Source organism: Coregonus lavaretus (genome assembly GCF_964263955.1).
Source record: "Coregonus lavaretus genome assembly, chromosome: 3".
NCBI classification, from domain to species: domain Eukaryota; kingdom Metazoa; phylum Chordata; class Actinopteri; order Salmoniformes; family Salmonidae; genus Coregonus; species Coregonus lavaretus.
Genome location: NC_139990.1, coordinates 8,817,886 through 8,840,495, shown reverse-complemented (window position 1 = coordinate 8,840,495; position 22,610 = coordinate 8,817,886). Strand labels below are relative to the sequence as shown.

The following is a 22,610-nucleotide window of genomic DNA, read 5'->3' as shown; positions in this document are numbered from 1 at the left end:
CAGCTCTGTTTCTGATAGCCTCATTATCTGAAGAGTAAAGGTTGGGTAGTTAGTAGCTCGCTTGATAGCTACCTGGCTAGCTAACTAAACAACAATTGGAACAACCTAGCTGTAATGTTTACAAGTATCCCCATTAGCTGGCTACTATAAGTAGACTATAATGAACGTGGGCTTTCTGTACATTGTAATCATTTATTGTCCATTCCATTGTTTGTCAGCTTGTAATTGTAGTTGGTTATGTAAGCGTTATCAAAACAGGCTTTGAATGACAAAGAGAACAAAACATGGAGCCATTCTGTGATATTTATTTTTTACAATTTCATCGACCTCCTCACTTTATGTCAATATTACAATATTGCTGCTTGCTCAGCCTCTGTCCTTGGTCTGCATCACACAGCCAGGGAGTCTTCAGTCCTGTAAGACACATGAAACACGTAGGTAGGTTGTTGAATTGTCATTATGTCTGTCATGGATCCGATCCATACATTATAATTTTGCTGTTCTCAGTTTAGCCCAGAAAACTGAGAACCAAGCAGGGATTCTCACTCTCTGTGTACAGTCAGGACAGTGCTGTGGGGTTCCTAGCCAATGTGTACATCAACACCCGGGTCAAGCCAGCCATGATTGTCCAGACTTACTGTAGTCCTGACTCTATTCTATTTCACCTAGGTGGTGGAGGGATTTTAGCAGGGTTGGATGGTGGTGCAGTTACCGAAAATGGTTGGGAACCATTGTTCTAAACACACACGCACGCACACACACACAAACACCTTTCTTACATATATTTTTCTGCATGGTAAAGCATGTTCCCAATCCACTCACTATACCATAACCATCCATATTTAACCAGGGGCGGGCTCATGATGGGAGGTGCAGGGTTGGGGAATTACAATGTCACTTTACTATTCCTTTTGATCGCATAAAACCACCCTAACACAAGCACGCACACACACACACACACACACACACACACACACACACACACACACACACACACACACACACACACACACACACACACACACACACACACACACATACACAAACACACACACAAACACACACACACACAAACAAGCACACACACACACATAAACACACAAACAAACACACACACACACACACAGAAACACACACACACACCACACACACACACACACAAACACACACACACACAAACACACACACGTAAACACACACGCACACAAACAAACACACACACACACAAACACACACACAAACACACACAAACATTCGACTCCTTTATCTTTTCCCTCCAGTCCTCTCTATCCTCTCTGAAAGGTTTACTGTCTTCCAGATTGAGTGTGTGTGTGTGTGTGTGTGTGTGTGTGTGTGTGTGTGCATGCGTGTGTGGTAAGGGGTTAGTCGAGAAACACACCATTACCATATGAGACAGCCCATGCGTTTTGTGTGTGTGTGTTTGTGAGTCCTTTCCTTTGAAGGGTGAATGGGCTTCTGAAAAGCACAGACAGGGTTTTTCTATTATGGAAGAGAGGGTCTGAAAGGGTTACAATCTGTGGAGGGTGTGTGTGAGCGAGAGTTTGTGTGTGAGAGAGATATGTCTGAATGAAGTAGGTGACCCATGCTGGATGTCATGTGTGCTCTGGTAAAGAGGAAGGGGAAATCACTGACCTCTATCCCTGGGACTGATGTGATCACATTGACCCAGCTGAAAGAGAGGAGGTAGAGAGGGAGATATAGGGCTCTAGGGGGTTCCTCTGCTTTTTACCAGTACAGAGACATAGAGTTCATAGAAGAGCTCATTACATATACAGTGCCTGTCACTGGTGTAGAGAGGAGTAGGCAGGAGACAGTCGCAGGTTTAGAACTACTGAATTTATTTAAGCACATTAGATCAAAGCAGGACGAAACCCAAACGCTAGTTTGTTCAAAATATATCTTCATAAACAGAAAGGCACAGGGCGAACCCAAAGTGCAAAATATAAAGTACTCATGAAATAGGAGAGATTCCGCTCAGGAAAAAAAGTAACATTTACAATAACCTACAAAGACAAATGGCAGAGGGAGTATATATACAGTGATAGAGTAGGGATTGGAACCAGGTGTGTGTAATGATGACGAGACAAGTCCGGGGTTGATGAGTGAAGGGCATTTGCCAGCAGTAGGTTCGGCAGAAGCTAGAAGGCCGGTGATGCCGAACGCCTGAGCTGGACAGGAGGGGGAGCCAAAGCGAAGGCTGGTGTGACGGCACTAGCCAAGGGACCAGCTGGCATCGGCCTGAGGTGATATACATGAAATGAGGGTGAGATACGGTAATTGACGGGGAGCTGTAATCTGTACGTCACCTCATTGACTCTCCTCAGGACTTTGAACGGCCCCACAAACCGCGGGCTCAGCTTCCAGCAGGGCAGGCGGAGGGGCAGGTCCTTCGTAGAAAGCCAGACCCTGTCACTGGGATGAAAGACCGGGGCCACAATGCGGTGATGATCGGCCTGTGCCTTCTGCCGGAGGACGACGCGCTGGAGACGGGTGTGCGCTTTGTTCCATACCTCCTCGGCGCGCCGGAACCTCGATCTGACTCCGATGCCAGGGTGCCAGGGCCGGCTGATAGCCTAGAACACACTGAAAGGGTGTGAGGTTAGTGGAGGAGTGACAGAGGGAGTTTTGTGGTATTCTGCCCAAGGCAGAAACGCAGCCCACTCCCCCAGCCGATCCTGACAGTAACTATGAAGGTACCTACCCAGTTCCTGATTTACCCTTTCCACCTGCCCATTAGATTGGGGACGGTACCTGGAGGTGAGGCTGACCGTGATCCCTAGTCGTTCCATGAAGGCCTTCCAGACACGAGAGGTGAACTGAGGACCACGGTCAGACACAATGTCCCCAAGGATCCCGTAGTGTCGGAAGACGTGAGAGAAGAGAGCCTTGGAGAACCGGTCCACAATGACTAGGATGGTGGTGTGCCCCTCCGAGGGGGGAAGGTCTGTGACAAAGTCCATGGAGAGATGGGACCAGGGTAGTTGTGGAACCGGCAGCGGGTGGAGTTTACCATAAGGGAGGTGTCTAGGTGTCTTGCTCTGTGAGCAGGTGGAGCAGGAAGAGACGTAAACCCGGACGAGGAGCGCTCCTGCACCTTCCCAGGTAGGCATGGACGTGCCTTGCTCCTCTCAGTCCACCCAGCCCGTCCTCCTCCCTGCGACGTCCCGGGCCAAGGAGGGCCACCAGTACTTGGCGGAAAGACAGTCGATAGTACGGGCTATACCCGGGTGCCTCGACACAGGTGCTGTGTGTGCCCAGCCAAGGAGACGGTCCCGCACATCAGAGGATACGTAGATACGTCCCTCGGGACAGTGGGCAGGTGAGGGCTCCTGTCGCAAGACTCGACGGATGTCTGCCTCCACATTCCACACGACAGGAGCCACAATGCGGGACAGGGGAATAATGGGTGTCACTTTCTCCCTCCGACCCTCTGTGTTATGCACCCAGGACAACGTTCATCGGCCGTAACGTTCATTGATCCCGGCTGGTAGGAGAGGGTAAAGTCAAACTTGGCAAAGAATAGGGCCCAACTGGCCTTACGCGGGTTCAGCCACTTCTCTGCTCGAATGTACTCCAAGTTCCGGTGGTCCGTCCAGACAAGGAATTGGTGTTTAGCACCCTCCTGCCAGTGCCGCCATGCTTTCAGTGCCTTCTCCACGGCCAAAAACTCATGATCCCCCATTCATCCCCCTTTCTGATACGCACCAGGTTGTAGGCACTGCGTAAATCCAATTTAGTAAAGTACTTAGTACTGTGCATCTGTTCGATCACAGTGGGTATGAGAGGCAAGGGATAACTGAATTTAACAGTAGCCTTATTCAGTGTCTGGTATTCGATACGGCCAGAGACCTCCGTCCTTCTTCTTCATGAAAAATAAGCTGGAGGAGGCCGTAGAGGTGGACGGGCCGATTAATCTTTGGGCCAGCGCCTCCTGGACGTAGGCCTCCATGGCTTCGGTCTCTGCATTCGAGAGAGGGTAGATGTGCTCCCGCGGGAGGGTAAAACCAGGCAGTAGGTCGATAGTGCAGTCCCATGGGCGATGAGGGGGCAGGCACGTGGCACGAGTCTTCGATAAGGCCACATGTAGGTCCCGGTATTCCTCCGGGATAGGGACGTGGGTGGCCTGGTCCGGACTTTCCATGGAGGAGGCACAGATTGACACAGAGAGACATGTCCCCTGACACTCCTGCGACCAACCCAACAACCTCCTCTCTGTCCACGATATACTGGGGTTATGCAACTGTAGCCAGGGGAAACCTTAAACTACGGGGTGTGCAGGAGAGTCTAAGATGAGGAAAGTGATGCGTTCATGGTGGTTGTGATTAACTGTGAGTCAAATGGGAATCATGGTCTGGCACACCAGTCCTGTTCCTAGGGGAAGGTTGTCTAGGGCATGGACTGGGATAGGGGGTTGTAAAGGGACTAGAGGAATGCATAATGATAAGACCACTGACCTATCTAGGAATTGCCTGCAGCACTAGGGCATGACTCAGTAGGGGACAAAGATAGACAGGGAAGGTGACAGGGAGGAGGACGGGCTGGGTGGACAGAGAGGAGCAAGGCACGTCCATGCCTACCTGGGAAGGTGCAGGAGCGCTCCTCGGCCTGTCACTTCCTCGCTGATGTTCTGCAGGGGGAATGTGCATTGTGCCCACCTCCATGGGCTCAGTCTCGCTGGAGGTTCCTGGGAGAGACCCGAACCCCCGGGATGGGGGACGATGGGCACGCAGGAGATTATCCAGGCGGATGGCCATGGCGATGAGCTGGTCCAGCGTGAAGTCCTCATCGCGACAGGCCAGCTTGGTCTGGACGTCTGCCAGTAGCCCGCTGCGGAAAACCGTCAACAGGGCCTGGTCGTTCCAGCCAGTGGATGCAGCCACCATCCAGAAATCCAGAGCGTACTCCGACGCTGTCCTGGACCCCTGGCGTAGACGGAGGAGACGCTCACCTCCCTCTCTGCCCTCTGTTGGGTGGTCGAAGACGGCACGGAAGAGTTGGGTGAAGCGCTCATAGGACTGCACTACTGGACCGTCTTTCTCCCAGACGGCGTGCGCCCACTCCAGAGCCCGGCCTGTTAGCACCGAGATCACCAAGGCCACCTTGTCCCTCTCGGAGGCCGTCCCGGCATGACGGGCAAGGTGGATGTCACACTGCAGGAGAAACCCCCTACAGTGAGCTGGGGTGCCGTCAAACTGCTCCGGGAAGGGCAGGTGGACATTGCTGACCGGACCGGGTGATGTAGATGGTGGTGGGGTGGCTGGAACGACCGCGAGGAGCTGGGAATGTGGTGGTGTAGCCTGCAGTTGGCTTCGCTCCTACAGCGGAGAGGTCGGGATGTCCTGCTGCTTCCTGTTTTCTTGGGTCGGTCATTCTGTCACTGGTGTAGAGAGGAGTAGGCAGGAGGCAGTCACAGGTTTAGAACTACTAAATTTATTTAAGAACCATAGATCATGACGAAACCCAAACGCTGGTGTGCTCAAAATAAATCTTCATAAACAAAAAGGCACAGGGCGAACCCAAAGTGCAAAATATAAAGTACTCATAAAATAATAGGAGAGATTCCGCTCAGGAAAACAAGTAACATTTACAATGACGACAAAGACAAATGGCAGAGGCAGTATATATACAGAGATAGAGTGAGGATTGGAACCAGGTGTGTGTAGTGATGACGAGACAAGTCCGGGGTTGATGAATGAAGGGCCTTTGCCAGCAGTATGTTCGGCAGCAGCTAGAAGGCCGGTGATGCCGAACGCCTGAGCTGGACAGGACGGGGAGCCAAAGCGAAGGCTGGTGTGACAGTGCCTATCATATCTATTCACCCACTCCCCTTGGATTTTTTGTTTTTGTCAAATTTTTTTGTTTTACAAAGACGCATTAAAATTGATATTTTTTTTGTTATTAATTCAAAACACTCATATACAGTATATTGAATAGATAAATATTCACCCCACTGATTCAATCATTTTGACAGCGTTTACAGCTGTGAGTCTTTTCGGGAAAGACTCTAAGAACTTTGCACACCTGGATTGCCCATTATTCTTTTAAAAATTCTTCAAGCTCTGTCAAGATGGTTGTTGAACATTGCTAGACAGCCATTTTCAAGTTGTGCCATAGATTTTCAAGAAGATTTAAGTGAAAACTGTAACTCGCCCACTCAGGAACATTCACCGTGTATGGGTAAGCAATTCCGGTGTAAATTTGGCCTTGTGTTTTAGATTATTGTTCTGCTGAAAGGTGAATTCGTCTTCCAGTGTCTAGTGGAAGGCAGACTCAACAAGGTTTTGAAAGCAAGCTAGCTAGCTAATTAAAGTGTAATTGTGTTTTTTCCTTACTACTTTACCTGAAAGGTAGTTAGCAGGCTAGTGACCCATATGCCTACTCTTGCTGCTACAGTAGCGATTTATCCCAGCTGTGTTGACATTTCAACTATCCACATCTTCATCCACTTTTGATGTCACTAGCTAGCTATTCAGCTAATGTTAGACAGGTGATGTTAGCCATGAAGCTAGCCCCTGATAAGTTGTTTGGCTAATGTGTGCCTGCCAGGCTGCTTACTATAGCCAAGTGAACATCAAGTAGCTCATCAGAATAATATTAGCTATTTTCTTTCTCCCCCTTTTACCGTCAGCTCATCCAACAGCTCCAGATCGAACTAAGTGCATTATAGACAGCAGTAATCCGTAGCACCAGGTTCTAAACAGGAAGCAATGAACCCACACATGTACATGTTGTGTAGGTTGTTCCAAATGAACTAAAGCTATTCCTCGCAATACACGAATAGTCAGATATAAATGTACGTCATTTTATAATGATACACACAGCACAGACGTGGAAAAATCTTAAATTTAACTCCGGAATTCCCAGTTCAAGACTAAATATATCATACTTTGACTAAAACAATGACTTACTGACTTAAATTGTTATGCAACATCACGGGTAAGCTCAGGGCATTGTCTTTCAGCTGAGAAAAACATATTATTTGCTGGTGTAGGAAGCAGGTAGCCTAGCGTTGGGCCAGTAACCGAAAGGTTGCTGTTTCGAATACCTGAGCCGACAGTGAAAAATCTGTGCTTGTGCCCTTGAGCAAGGCACTAAACCCTAATTTCTTCCAGTGGCGCCGTACTACTATGGCTGACACTGTAAAACAATACATTTCACTGCAAGTATCTGGTGTGTAACTATTTGTTTTATATATGTTTTTTAACCTCTACGGGATCGGTGTCCAGTATACGGGACGTTTGAGCAAACGTGCACTAATATGATTAGCATGACTGTTGTAAGTAACAGCAAACTTTCCAGGACATAGACATGTCTTATATGGGCAGAAAGCTTAAATTATTTTTACTCTAACTGCACTGTCCAATTTACAGTAGCTATTACAGTGGAACAAAAAATACCATGCTATTGTTTGAGGAGAGTGCACAACAACAAAAAACTAATCACGGCAACTGGTTTGATACATTCACCTCTGATGGTAAATAATGTACATTCAGTAATCTTGCTCTGATTTGTAATCCTAAGGGTCCCAGAGATAAAATGTAGCATAGTTTTGTTAGATAAAATAAATTTTATATTCAAATGTAGGAATTGTGTTCTACGCCTTGAACCCCTGCTGTCTCTTGCTCCACACCCACCCTGCCCGGCCTTCTAGATGTGTGAAAGTTAGCGTATAAGCTAATGAGCCATCATGTATGACATTCCTGAGAGTGTGTAAACTTACATTTTGTATTACCATATAATTTTTGTATGTTCTCTATAGTTATGTACTTGAAAATGTATCAATTGACCAATTCGGCACATTTGGGCAGACTTGATACAAAATATGGTCCTCTGTAGCTCAGCTGGTAGAGCACGGCGCTTGTAACGCCAAGGTAGTGGGTTCGATCCCCGCGACCACCCATACACAAAAATGTATGCACGCATGACTGTAAGTCGCTTTGGATAAAAGCGTCTGCTAAATGGCATATTATATTATTATTATTATTATAGTATTGCAATGCTTCACTGGATAAATCTGAAACTTTGCACACACACTGCTGCCATCTAGTGGCACAAATCTAAATTGCGCCTAAACTGCAATATTATATTGTGGCATTTTTTTAGATTTTAGTCATTTAGCAGATGCTCTTTTCCAGAGCAACTTACAGTTAGTGAGTGCATACATTTTTCATACTGGCCCCCCGTGGGAAACAAACCCACAACCCTGGCGTTGCAAGCGCCATGCTCTACCAACTGAGCTACACAGGACCATTACACTGAGTGGTAGGAAGGGAAACTGCTGTCAGAAATGGCACGTGCTGTACTTGGTGGTTCTGGTTCACTTTCTCTTGCATTTCAAAGATGATGGAACAAAACAAAAAATAGAAAACATATGTTTTTTTGTTTGTATTATCTTTTACCAGATCTAATGTGTTATATTCTCCTACATTAAATTAAGTGTTTCCTTTCAAATGGTATCAATAATATGCATATCCTTGCTTCAGGTCCTGAGCTACAGGCAGTTAGAATTGGGTCTGTCATTTTAGGCGAAAATTGAAAAAAAGGGTCAGATCCTTAAGAGGTTAACATCCAAAAACCTGTCTGGTTGTTTGGTTGTCTGTCTTTCTGTCTGGCCTATCTGTATGTCTAGCTGCCTGTCTGTCTGTCTGTCTGTCTGTCTGTCTGTCTGTCTGTCTGTCTGTCTGTCTGTCTGTCTGTCTGTCTGTCTGTCTGTCTGTCTGTCTGTCTGTCTGTCTGTCTGTCTGTCTGTCTGTCTGTCTGTCTGTCTGTCTGTCTGTCTGTCTGTCAGTTTTTCTTTCTGTCTCTCTGTCTGCCTTTCTGTCTGTCTTTCTCTCTGTCTGTCTGTCTGTCCTGTCTGGTTGTCTGGCTGTATGGTTGTCTCTCTGTCTTAAAAAAATTATCAGACCCTTGTCCAAGGGGCTGTCTGTCTCCCTGCCTGCCTGTCTGTTTAAAATCAGGCCCCCAATCCGCAGGAGTGAATCAGTGGCCATTCACTGGGCTATTTTCAGCTTTAATCAGATCCCTCTGTGGGTAATGTCATACATCAGAGCTAGTAATCACCAGGGAGGGAGGAAGGAAGGGAGGGAGGGAGGGAGGGAGGGAGGGGGAGTGAGAGTATGAGAGGACGGGAGGGAGAGAGAGAGAGTTAGTGAGAAATAGAACGAGAGAGAGAGAGAGAGAGATTGGGAGAGAGAGAATGAGAAATGGAAGGAAAGAGCTGAAGGGTGGAGAGGGGAATGTGCAAATTGGAGGGGAAAAATGGACAGCAATATAAAGCCTAGCTGAAACACTTGATTGAAAAATGATGTGATTTTGCCAATTATACAGTACATACGAACGTATGAATATGAAGCAGAACGGAAAATACATCAAAGTAGATCCACCTTAATTCCTATCCAGTAAAAACTGATTTTAATACACTTCCTTTGCCTCATTATGTTCTAAACAAGTGGTTCCCAACCACAGGTACTGTGACCCCTGGGGGTACTTGGTCTATCCACAGGGGGTTCTTGAGAAAACTCCTGAGACCATAGGCTTTCTTGTAAAATGCACATGAGCGGGTACTTCAGGGGTACTCCGGGTAGAGCCAAATTCTGTTGGTGGTACAGTAACCGAAAATGGTTGGGAACCACTTTTCTAAACACACAAAAACACACACACACACACACACACACGCACACACACACACACACACAAACACCTTTATTACATATATTTTTCTGCATGGTAAAGCATGTTCCCAATCCACTCACTATACCATAACCATCCATATTTAACCAGGGGCGGGCTCATGATGGGAGGTGCAGGGTTGGGGAATTACAATGGCACTTTACTATTCCTTTTGATCGCATAAATCCACCCTAACACACACACTTTCCATCCACTCTGAAAGGGTTACTGTCTTCCAGATTGAGTATGTGTGTGTGTGTGTGTGTGTGTGTGTGTGTTTGTGTGTGTGTGTGTGTGCGTGTGTGTTTGTGTGTGGTAAGGGGTTAGTCCAGAATCACACTATTACCATGTGAGACAGCCCATGCGTTTTGTCTGTGTGTGTGTGTGTTTTTGTGAGTCCTTTCCTTTGAAGGGTGAATGGGCTTCTGAAAAGCACAGACAGGGTTATTATATTATGGAAGAGAGGGTCTGAAAGGGTTACAGTCTGTGGAGGGTGTGTGTAAGCAAGATTGTGTGTTTCCTATGTGTGATGGAGTCCCTGCATACAGTATGTGTGAGCGAGTGTTTGTGTGTGAGAGAGATACAGTTGAAGTCGGAAGTTTACATACACTTAGGTTGGAGTCATTAAAACTCATTTTTGAACCATTCCACAAATGTCTTGTTAACAAACTATAGTTTTGGCAAGTCGGTTAGGACATCTACTTTGTGCATGACAAAAGTATTTTTTCCAACAGTCGTTTACATACAGATTATTTCACTTATAATTCACTGTGTCACAATTCCAGTGGGTCAGAAGTTTACATACACTAAGTTGACTGTGCGTTTAAACAGCTTGGAAAGTTCCAGAAAATTATATCATGCTTTAGAAGCTTCTGATATGCTAATTGACATCATTTGAGTCAATTGGAGGTGTACCTGTGGATGTATTTCAAGGCCTACCTTCAAACTCAGTGCCTCTTTGCTTGACATCATGGGAAAATCAAAAGAAATCAGCTAAGACCTCAGAAAACAAATGGTAGACCTCCACAAGTCTGGTTCATCCTTGGAAGCAATTTCCAAACACCTGAAGGTACCACATTCATCTGTACAAACAATAGTATGCAAGTATAAACACCATGGGACCACGCAACCGTCATACCGCTCAGGAAGGAGACGCGTTCTGTCTCCTAGAGATGAACGTACTTTTGTGCGAAAAGTGCAAATCAATCCCAGAACAACAGCAAAGGACCTTGTGAAGATGCTGGAGGGAACAGGTGCAAAAGTATTTATATCAACAGCAAAACGAGTCCTATATCGACATAACCTGAAAGGCCGCTCAGCAAGGAAGAAGCCCCTTCTCCAAAACCGCCATAAAAAAGCCAGACTACGGTTAGCAACTGCAAATGGGGACAAAGATCATACTTTTTGGAGAAATGTCCTCTGGTCTGATGAAACAAAAATATAACTGTTTGGCCATAATGACCATCGTTATTTTTGGAGGAAAAAGGTGTGCTTGCAAGCCGAAGAACACCATCCCAACCGTGAAGCACGGGATTGGCAGCATTATGCTGTGGGGGTGCTTTGCTGCAGGAGGGACTGGTGCACTTCACAAAATAGATGGCATCATGAGGAAGGAAAATTATGTGGATATATTGAAGCAACATCTCAAGACATCAGTCAGGAAGTTAAAGCTTGGTCACAAATGGGTATTCCTAATGGACAATGACCCCAAGCATACTTCCAAAGTTGTGGCAAAATGGCTTAAGGAAAACAAAGTCAAGGTATTGGAGTGGCCATCACCAAGCCCTGACCTCAATCCTATAGAACACAAAAAGCATGTGCAAGCAAGGAGGCCTACAAACCTGACTCCGTTACACCAGCTCTGTCAGGAGGAATGGGCCAAAATTCTACCAACTTATTGTGGGAAGCTTGTGGAAGGCTACCCGAAACGTTTGACCCAAGTTAAACAATTTAAAGGCAATGCTACCAAATACTATTTGAGTGTATGTAAACTTCTGACCCACTGGGAATGTGATGAAAGAAATAAAAGCTGAAATAAATCATTCTCTCTACTATTATTCTGACATTTCACATTCTTAAAATAAAGTGGTGATCCTAACTGACCTAAATCAGGGAATTTTTACTAGGATTAAATGTCAGGAATTGTGAAAAACAGAGTTTAAATGTATTTGGCTAAGGTGTATGTAAACTTCCGACTTCAACTGTATGTGTGAATGAAGTATGTGACCCATGCTGGATGTAATGTGTGCTCTGGGAAAGAGGAAGGGGAAATCACTGACCTATATCCCTGGGACTGATGTGATCACATTGACCCAGCTGAAAGAGAGGAGGTAGAGAGGGAGATATAGGGCTCTAGGGTCTTCCTCTGCCTTTTACCAGTACAGAGACCTACAGTATATAAAGGAGTTCATTACATATACAGTATTCACCCACCCCCCTTGGAATTTAGGATTTCTTCAAATTTTTTGTGTTAACATTGATTTAATTGTCATTAATTAAAGATAAAATAGGAATATACAGTATGTTGAATAGATAAGCATTCACCCCTTGGGTCAATGTAAAAAACAAAAACAAAACATTTTGACAGCGTTTACAGCTGTGAGTCTTTTTGGGTAAGTCTCTAAGAGCTTTGCACACCTGGATTGCCATTATTGTTAAAACAATTATTCAAGCTCTGTCAAGTAGGTTGTTGATCATTGCTAGACAGCCATTTTCAAGGCTTGCCTTCGATTTTCAAGCGGATTTAAGTCAAAACTGTAACTCAGCCACTCAGGAACATTCACTGTGTTCTTGGTAAGCAATTCCAGTTTAAATTTGGCTTTGTGTTTTAGATTATTGTCCTGCTGAAAGGTGAATTAATCTCCCAGTGTCTAGTGGAAAGCAGACTGAACCAAGTTTTCCTCTAGGATTTTGCCTGCGCTTAGCTCCATTCCGTTTCTTTTTATCCTGAAAAACTCCCCAGACCTAGCCACTGACAAGCATACCCATAACATGATGCAGCCACCACCATGCTTGAAAGTGTGGAGAGTGGTACTCAGTGATGTGTTGTGTTTATAACTCTTTGTATTCAGGACAAAAAGTTCAGTCATTTGCCACACTTTTTTCAGTATTACTTTTAATTTTGTACAGGCTTCCTTCTTTTTGCTATGTCATTTAGGTTAGTATTGTGGAGTAACTACACTGTTGTTGATCCATCTGCAGTTTTCTCCTATGACAGACATGCACCTGTGCGTCAATCTAAGTAACGTAATAAAATAATCCCATTCAAAATCTGTCAGTTTAAGCTTGAGATATCTGTTTTTTATTTTTTTTGCATGGGCTGCGTCTCAAACTACTAGCTAAATGATCCATGGTATGACCATCTTAAAACAATTACATATGTTAGCTTAGTAACCCCACCCCCCCTTTTTTTAGCTACTAGCTGTTTGATGTTGAATTTAAGGACCCCTGTAGCTATCAAAAGAAAATAATAAAACAGTATTTGATGAAACATAGAATTTGGTTAGTCTGCTATTGGCCCATAGAAATGCATTAAATAACATCTTAATTTTAGTCATTTAGCAGACACTCTTATCCAGAGCGACTTACACGTCGACAGATTTTTCACCTAGTCGGCTCAGGGATTAGAACCAGCGACCTTTCGGTTACTGGCACAACGCTCTTACCCACTAAGCTACCTGCTGCCCTGGCATTAATACATGGCAAAATTAAGTATGTTTTGATGTGTCTGTCCTATATCTGAGAGATATAAAAAAGATCAGGAATTATATATATTTTTTAAATTGTGGAATGACATGTATACCCTTTGACGTGGAAATGCCCTATTCACTTCCATTCAATTTTCGTCCCGGTACCGGGTTACCTTTACTATGGGCATAATAGATCAAAATAACCGACATGTACATGTTCGCGAGAGTCTCGGCTTTCCATAATTGGGTCATATTAGTTTCTAGCCCACACCGTTAGAACTCTGCAGATGTTTTCGTGAGAAGACTGATTTTTGGGACGTCTCCTGGTCTGATAAACACCGCTGTAGCTCTGCAACCTTCCACTGCAGATAAGGAAGTCCCCCCTCTCTCTCTCTCTCTCTATCCATCTCTGCAAATGCCTGTGTCAAGTGGGATGGAAGGAATGTGCAGTATGTACTGTTCTGTTAATGTATGCTCTGTACAATGTTTTATTTTATGTTGTCCCCATTACTTTTAACTTTAGAAACATTTACTGTTTTCCCTATTTTCATGCCTGTGTGAGAGAATATGCCCATGTGTGAGAGTGAGTGTATAGCATGGTGTGGATGCTCCATGTGTGTGTGTGTCCATCCCTCCATTCCTCTAGTCTCTGATTGGCTGGCTGACTCTAACCCAGGTGCGCGTCCACTGTGGCAGGACATAGAGACATAGAGACAGATTGGACAGATTGGACAGACAGCTGCCATTTTATGATGGCAGATGGAACCAAACAACCCAGCTGGATGGCTATCACAAAACATTTCCATAATAACACTTTATTCAACCTCCACCTGAAAATACATTTTAGTCATTTAGCTGACGCTCTTATCCAGAGCGACTTACAGTTATTGAGTGCATACATTATTTTTTATACTGGACCCCCGTGGGAATCGAACCCACAAGCCTGGTGTTGCAAACGCCATGCTCTACCAACTTCCCTCCCCTACCCTGGGCCAATTATGAGCCGCCCCACGGGTCTCCCGGTCTCAGCCGGCTACGACAGAGCCTGGATTCGAACCAGGATCTCTAGTGGCACAGCTAGCGCTGCGATGCATTGCCTTAGACCACTGTGCCACTCGGGAGCGTATAAAATGCATTGAAGTAAATCCCCTAGACAAACATCCCATTCCCTCAAAATATGACACCAAAACAATTAATATGTGAATGTAATTGAAATCAATACTGAAATCAATTAGCTTAATGAAATTTGTGATGATTTCTTAAATTGATTAAACTCAAAGGTCAACCAGACAGGGTTTTTGAGTGCTCCAGTAAACGACCACTTTAGACCTTTGGGGAAAGACACATACTCATCCCTAATAATGAGTCAGATCAATCATGTTGTGTTGAGGTGGAGGCTCAGCTGAAATTAATAGAGCCTAAAGACATAGTGGACCAGAGAGAGAGAGAGAGAGAGAGAGAGAGAGAGAGAGAGAGAGAGAGAGAGAGAGAGAGAGAGAGAGAGAGGGGGGGGGGGGGGGGAGTAGAAAAGAGGGTAAGAAAGGGATAGGAACTTGGGGGGAGGTGAGGTCAAAACAAGAAGGAAAGAAAAAGACCTGAACGTTCAACGTGGCACTGTCATAGGATGCCACCTTTCCAACAAATCAGTTCGTCAAATTTCTGCCCTGCTAGAGCTGCCCCGGTCAACTGTAAGTGCTGTTATTGTGAAGTGGAAACATCTAGGAGCAACAACGGCTCAGCATGGGAAATGGTAGGCCACAGAAGGTCACAGAACGGGACCGACGAGTGCTGAAGTGCGTGTGTAAAAATCGTCTGTACTCGGTTGCAACACTCACTACTGAGTTCCAAATTGCCTATGGAGCTTCAAGCCTAAAATCACCATGCGCAATGGTGGTGTAAAGCTCGCCACCATTGGACTCTGGAGCAGTGGAAACGCGTTCTCTGGAGTGATGAATCACGCATCACCATCTGGTAGTCCGACAGACTAATCTGGGTTTGGCGGATGCCAGGAGAACGCTACCTGCCCCAATGCATAGTGCCAATTGTAAAGTTTGGTGGAGGAGGAATAATGGTCTGGGGCTGTTTTTCATTGTTTGGACTAAGCCCCTTAGTTCCAGTGAAGGGACATCAAAATGCTACAGCATACAATTACATTCTAGACTATTCTATGCTTCCAGCTTTGTGGCAACAGTTTTAGCATGACAATGCCCCCGTGCACAAAGCGAAGTCCATACAGAAATGGTTTGTCGAGATTGGTGTGGAAGAACTTGCCTGGCCTGCACAAAGTCCTGACCTCAACCCCATCGAACACCTTTGGGATGAGTTGGAACGCCGACTGTGAGCCAGGCCTAATCGCCCAACATCAGTGCCACACCTCACTAATTCTCTTGTGGCTGAATGTAAGCAAGTCCCCGCAGCAATGTTCCAACATCTAGTGGAAATCCTTCCCAGAAGAATGGAGGCTGTTATAGTAGCAAATGGGGGACAAACTCCATATTAATGCCCATGATTTTGGAATGAGATGTTCGACGAGCAGGTTTCCACATACTTTTGGTAATGTAGTGTAAATCAGAGATTCTGGGGTTGTTGTACTGGCTATAATTGAGTGGAGAACCAGTGTGCACAAATATTTGAAATTTACCCCCCCCCCCCCTCTCTCTCTCTCTCTCTCTCTCTCTCTCCCTCCCCTTCCCTCCTCTCTCTCCCCCCTCCCCCTTTCTCCTCTGTCCATTTCCTCCACCATCAATGATGTATTTTTCTCTGCTTGCTGAGTTATGGCTGCTTCTTGCCGTGACCTTTTGTGTTTTGCCAGTCTGGCTCTAACAATAGCATGAAGAATAGCTGATAGCCCGGCTGATGCGTTCCCTCTCAGTTTTGGGTCTGGGTAAAATTACTTTCATGTGAAATTACTTCGCCCATCTATCCAAATTCTCCTTGTGAAAGCACAAATAGGGCCGCGTATCTGCCGGCCAAGTATTCAAGAGTCCTCATTATATTACAGAGGTGTGTGTGTGTGTGTGTGACGTGCGTCCGTGTGTGTGTCCGTGCGTCCATGCATTCGTATGTGTGTGTGCATGCGTGTATGCTCATGCATGTGTGTGTGTGTGTTCCCATGGTCTGGAAGAGAAGGAGTTATTTTCTATATGTCTCCAGACAGGAAGAGATTATATCAGATATCTCAGAGGTGTTGGAAGAAACCTCTCCTTTAACCAAACTCTACATTCCTTATCAGATCCCCACTATAAGAGGCCTTGACATTATCAAATGGAGGCTGCAGACACAGTGAGTGAGTGTGTCTGTGTATTTGTGTGTGTGTGTGTGTGTGTGTGTGTGTGTGTGTGTGTGTGTGTGTGTGTGTGTGTGTGTGTGCATGTTTGCGTGCGTATGTGTGTGCTTGCTTGCTGGGTTATTACCTGTATAAGGGGGACATCAGAGAATGTCCTCCTCTCCAAAGACCCTTTGGATCAATTCATTAAGAAAAAAAATTACATTTACATTTGACATTTTTGTCATTTAGCAGATTCAAAAACACTTAGTGCATTCATCTAAAGGTAGCTAGGTGAGACAACCACTTATCAGTCATAGTAAGTACATTTTACCTCAATGAAGTACACTCTTAGAAAAAAGGGTTCCTAAAGGGCTCTTCGGCTGTCCCCATTGGAGAACACTTTTTGGTTCCAGGTAGAATCATTTTTGGTTCCAGGTAGAACTATTTTGGGTTCCATGTAGAACCCTCTGTGGAAAGGGTTTTACATGGAACACAAAAGGGTTCTACCTGAAACCAAAAAGGGTTCTTCAAAGGGTTCTATGGGGACAGCCGAAGAACCATTTAATGTTCTAGATAGCTACACTTAGAAAAAAAAGGTGCTATCAGATAAGTCAGTGCTAGTAAGAAAAGTCAAGTGATAGGGTTAGTTCAAGAAAAGCAAGGGTGTTTGTTTTTACACATAATGTAATCCGGGAGCAAAGCATTGAGATAGCACGGGGTAATATTAACATTAACTTATATATCACATACATACACCATGATTTAATAAGGGATGATACATATGCTTTTGATAGATAACCCATCCTGTATAACTGTTGTTACAAGCTGAACCCAGTGCCCGTGCTGTCTGTTGGTGTCTCTTAGTCTGTACTAGTGTTGTCCCTTTACACTCATAACTTCACTTTCCAAAGTCAAATCTAACCATTGACACTCAATCTCCATGCTAATCCTATTGAAACGGTGAAGCTGGAGCCATTATAATGCTTCTGAGTTTGTTTACATGATGACTGACATCAAGTGTGTGTGTTCTGTTTATTGAGTTTATTATAGGATTATGTCGGCGAGTGTTTGCAGATGATAGACGTAAATTGCAAGTTGCTGACACAAAGGATTTGTATTTGTGTGTGTGTGTTACTGCTATGTGTCATGTTGACGAGAGTGTCGACGTAAATCGCAGGAGCAGACAGGAGGGCCCATCAACTTGTCAAAGTCACACAGCGCAGCGGAGAAACAGCGTCACTCAAACCTCCCAGCAACAATTAAGTGGCGGTGACGTGCTGGTAATACCGTCAGACAGGCCAGGCCTCACAGTGCTGGTTAATTCATCTCTCCAAATCAAATCGACGGTAATTTCACCAGCAGGGCAAAGGGATTTTGGCCATCATACAGCGAGGCAGCAATATACCAGAAAGGGAGTAGAGAGAGGATCAGTGTTTCACAACAATCAACCAAGCCTGTCCTTATGCTCACAGCCTGTCATAGAGAGACAGATTGGGGAGAGAGAGGGAGTGGAGAAGTGGGGAAGGGAGAGAGAGAGAGGTAGAGGAATGGACATTAATAGGAGGTGGGGAGAGAGAGAGAGAGAGAGAGAGAGCGAGAGAGAGAGAGAGAGAGAGAGAGAGAGAGAGAGAGAGAGAGAGAGAGAGAGAGAGAGGGCGAGAGAGAGAGGGGGAACAGGAAGGTATGAGAACAAAAGAGAGGGTTTTGTACACAGATAGAGTACTACAGAGAGAGTACTACAGAGAGTACGACAGAGAGAGTACTAAAAAGAGAGTGATATAACATAAAATACAGGTAAACATAGTGAAAGATGAAATGTTTGACATTATCTTAATATGCATACTCATAAACCGAAGCAAAGCTGCCTGAACGTCTTTGATGTTCCGTTGATGAGTGCCATCTAGCCTATGGCTATCATTAACACTTAAAACCTGTAAAATCAATTCAATCCGTTCTGCTCTTGATGAAGACTGAAAAGTACTGCCAGTGCAGAAGTTCACCAGAGTCACTGTTTCCATAAAAATAGAATACTACAGTACAGGTGTCAGGGCGTGTTGTAGGTGTAGTGTAGGAATCAAATGCAGGACGCAGACTGAATGTTCCAAATGCTGTATTTCTGGCCCAACACAGGCAACAGGACAACTAAGCCCGACAGCAAAACCACGCACGAAGGCGAAACGGCAAATGCGCACAAACAGGTGCGACAAAATGAAATGGTGCACACACAAGTGCAACTGAGCTCCAGCACAGTGGAGAAAATACGCTCAACCGAGCAAAACACAACACTGACGGAAACAATCATACACAACACTAGACAAACACAACGAGAAACTTATAGGACACTAATTACGTAAAACAGAAACAGGTGTGGAAACAAACAGACAAAAGCAAACGAACATGAAACATCTATCGGTGGCAGCTAGAATTCCGGAGACGACGAACGCCGAAGCCTGCCCGAACAAGGGAGAGAGGCAGCCTCGGCCGAAACCGTGACAGTACCCCCCCCTTGACGCGCGGCTCCCGACGTGCGCCGACTCCGGCCTCGGGGACGACCAGGGGGACGCGGCGCAGGGCGCGTCGGATGCCTCCGATGGAACTCCGTCAGGAGCGACGGGTCCAACACGTCTCTCCTCGGCACCCAGCACCGCTCTTCCGGACCGTACCCCTCCCACTCCACCAGATACTGGAGACCCCCCATCCGACGTCTCGAATCCAAGATGGATCTCACGGAGTACGCCGGTGCCCCCTCGATGTCCAACGGGGGCGGAGGAGTCTCCAAGATCTCATCTTCTTGGAGTGGGCCCTCTACCACCGGCCTGAGAAGGGACACATGGAACGAGGGGTTAATACACTTATACTCCACAGGTAGCTGTAATCTATAACATACCTCGTTCAACCTTCTCAGGACTTTAAATGGCCCTACAAACCGCCGACCCAGTTTCCGACAGGGCAGGCGGAGGGGCAGGTTTCTGGTAGAGAGCCAGACTCGATCACCAGGTGCGTACACCGGTGCCTCACTGCGGTGGAGATCAGCGCTCGCCTTCTGACGTCGGAGGGCCCGCTGCAGGTGGACGTGTGCAGCGTTCCAAGTCTCCTCCGAGCGCCGCGCCCACTCATCCACCGCAGGAGCCTCGATCTGGCTCTGCTGCCAGGGTGCCAGAACCGTCTGGTAACCTAACACACATTGAAATGGAGTTAGGTTAGTGGAGGAATGGCGTAGGGAATTCTGGGCCATCTCGGCCCAGGGAACGTACCTTGACCACTCCTCCGGCCGGTCCTGGCAGTATGTTCTGAGAAACCTACCCACATCCTGGTTTACGCGTTCCACCTGCCCATTGCTCTCCGGGTGATAACCCGAGGTGAGGCTCACCGAGACCCCCAACCGCTCCATAAACGCTCTCCAGACTCTGGAGGTGAATTGGGGACCCCGATCAGCCACAATGTCCTCGGGTACCCCGTAGTGCCGGAACACATGGGTAAACAGTGCCTCGGCAGTTTGCAGGGCCGTAGGAAGACCCGGCATGGGGAGCAAACGACAGGCCTTAGAGAACCGGTCCACAACGACCAGGATGGTAGTACTCCCTTGGGAGAGGGGAAGGTCTGTTATAAAATCCACTGAGAGGTGGGACCATGGCCGTTGTGGAACGGGCAGGGGTAGCAACTTACCCCTAGGTAGATGTCTAGGCGCCTTACACTGGGCGCACACCGAGCAGGAGGAAACATAAACCCTCACATCCCTAGCCAACGTGGGCCACCAGTACTTGGCACTAAGACAGTGCACTGTCCGGCCGATACCCGGATGTCCAGAGGATGGTGACGTGTGAGCCCAATAGATCAATCGATCCCGAACCTCGAGCGGAACGTACTTCCGACCCTCCGGGCACTGTGGTGGACTAGGGTCGGTGCGTAACGCCCGCTCGAGTTCAGCATCGACCTCCCACACTACCGGCGCCACCAGACACGACGCAGGCAGTATGGGAGTGGGCTCCACGGACCTCTCCTCCGCGTCATACCGCCGAGACAGCGCATCTGCCTTGCCATTCTGTGACCCAGGGATGTACGAGATCTTAAAAGTAAACCTGGTCAAGAACATACTCCATCTTGCCTGGCGAGGGTTCAGCCTCCTCGCCGCCCGGATGTACTCCAGGTTACGGTGGTCCGTCAAAATGAGGAAAGGGTGTTGAGCCCCCTCAAGCCAGTGCCTCCACACCTTTAGAGCCTGTACCACGGCTAACAGCTCCCTGTCCCCTACGTCATAGTTCCGCTCCGCCGGACTGAGCTTCTTAGAATAAAAAGCACAGGGGCGGAGTTTAGGTGGCGCGCCAGATCGTTGTGAAAGCACGGCTCCTAAACCGGCCTCCGACGCGTCCACCTCTACTTGGAACGGCAAAGAGGGATCCGGATGCGCCAGCACGGGGCCGAGGTAAACAGGTCCTTCAGCCTCCCAAACGCCCTGTCCGCCTCGGCCGACCACTGCAGACGCACCGGACCCCCCTTCAACAGAGACGTGATGGGAGCTGCCACCTGTCCAAAACCCCGGATAAACCTCCTGTAGTAATTTGCAAACCCCAAAAACTGCTGCACCTCCTTCACAGTGGTTGGTGTTTGCCAATTACGCACGGCCGACACCCGGTCTACCTCCATCTTCACCCCTGACGCAGACAACTGATAACCCAAAAAGGAGACCGACTCCTGGAAAAACAGACACTTCTCTGCCTTCACATACAGGTTGTGCTCCACCAGCCTCCGCAACACCCTGCGCACCAGGGCCACATGCTCGACACGGGTAGGTGAGTACACGAGAATGTCATCAATGTACACCACCACCCCCTGCCCCTGCATGTCCCTGAAGATCTCATCCACAAATGATTGGAAAACTGATGGAGCGTTCATCAACCCGTATGGCATGACCAGATACTCGTAATGGCCCGAGGTGGTACTAAAGGCTGTTTTCCATTCATCACCCTCCCTGATGCGCACCAAGTTGTACGCGCTCCTGAGATCTAGTTTCGTGAAGAAACGCGCCCCATGCAACGACTCAGTCATGGTCGCAATCAGCGGGAGTGGATAACTATACTTCACCGTAATCTGATTGAGACCACGGTAATCGATGCATGGGCGCAAACCACCATCCTTTTTCTTCACGAAAAAGAAACTCGAGGACGCGGGGGAAGTGGACGGCCGTATGTATCCTTGTCTCAGCGATTCGTCTATGTAAATCTCCATAGCTTTCTTCTCCTCCTGAGACAGAGGATACACATGGCTCCGTGGGAGCGCAGCTCCTGCCTGGAGGTTTATCGCACAATCCCCCTGCCTATGGGGTGGCAACCGCGTCGCCCTCGCCTTACTAAACGCAATAGCCAAATCCCCATACTCAGGAGGAACGTGCAATGCGGGCACCTGGTTTGGACTCTCCACCGAGGTAGCCCCTACGGAAACGCCCAAACATCTACCCACACACTGAGCAGACCACTCCATCAGAGCCCTCTCCTGCCACGAAATCACTGGGTTATGGGTACTCAACCAGGGCATGCCCAGCACCACCGGATACGCAGGAGAGTCAATCAGGAACAGCTGAATCATCTCCTGATGATCCCCCTGCGCACACATCCTAAGTGGCGCCGTGACCTCCCTGATCAAGCCCGTACCCAACGGACGACTATCTAGGGCGTGAACGGGAAAAGGAACATCAACAGGAAGGAGGGGAATCCCTAACGCTAAACAAAACCTCTTATCAATAAAATTCCCAGCCGCGCCTGAATCTACCAGCGCCTTATGCTGGGAATGAGGTGCTACCTGTGGAAAACGTACAGGCATACAAAAATGGGCAACAGAGAGCTCTGGGTGAGTGGGGCGCCTACTCACCTGGAGGGAATCCCCAGTGCGGGACCTGTCGTCATCTCCCCTAGGAGGCCATCCCCAGCACCTAGCCGCGGTGTGTCCTCCCCGACCACAGTTGGTGC

At 47.1% G+C, this 22,610-nt stretch overlaps 1 protein-coding gene across 1 annotated transcript in view; it reads right to left on the bottom strand.

Annotated features, from left to right (window-relative positions):
* The window catches only part of LOC311121083 (uncharacterized protein), a gene marked incomplete at both ends in the record, with an annotated part of 13,004 nt that extends 9,873 nt beyond the window's left edge, over window positions 1-3,131 (bottom strand). The window contains one exon of the mRNA XM_084157922.1: window positions 2,739-3,131. Within this exon, the coding sequence (XP_084014048.1) occupies window positions 2,739-3,131 (393 nt within the window). The remainder of the gene's footprint in view (window positions 1-2,738) is intronic.
* Between the last annotated feature and the right edge of the window lie 19,479 nt (window positions 3,132-22,610).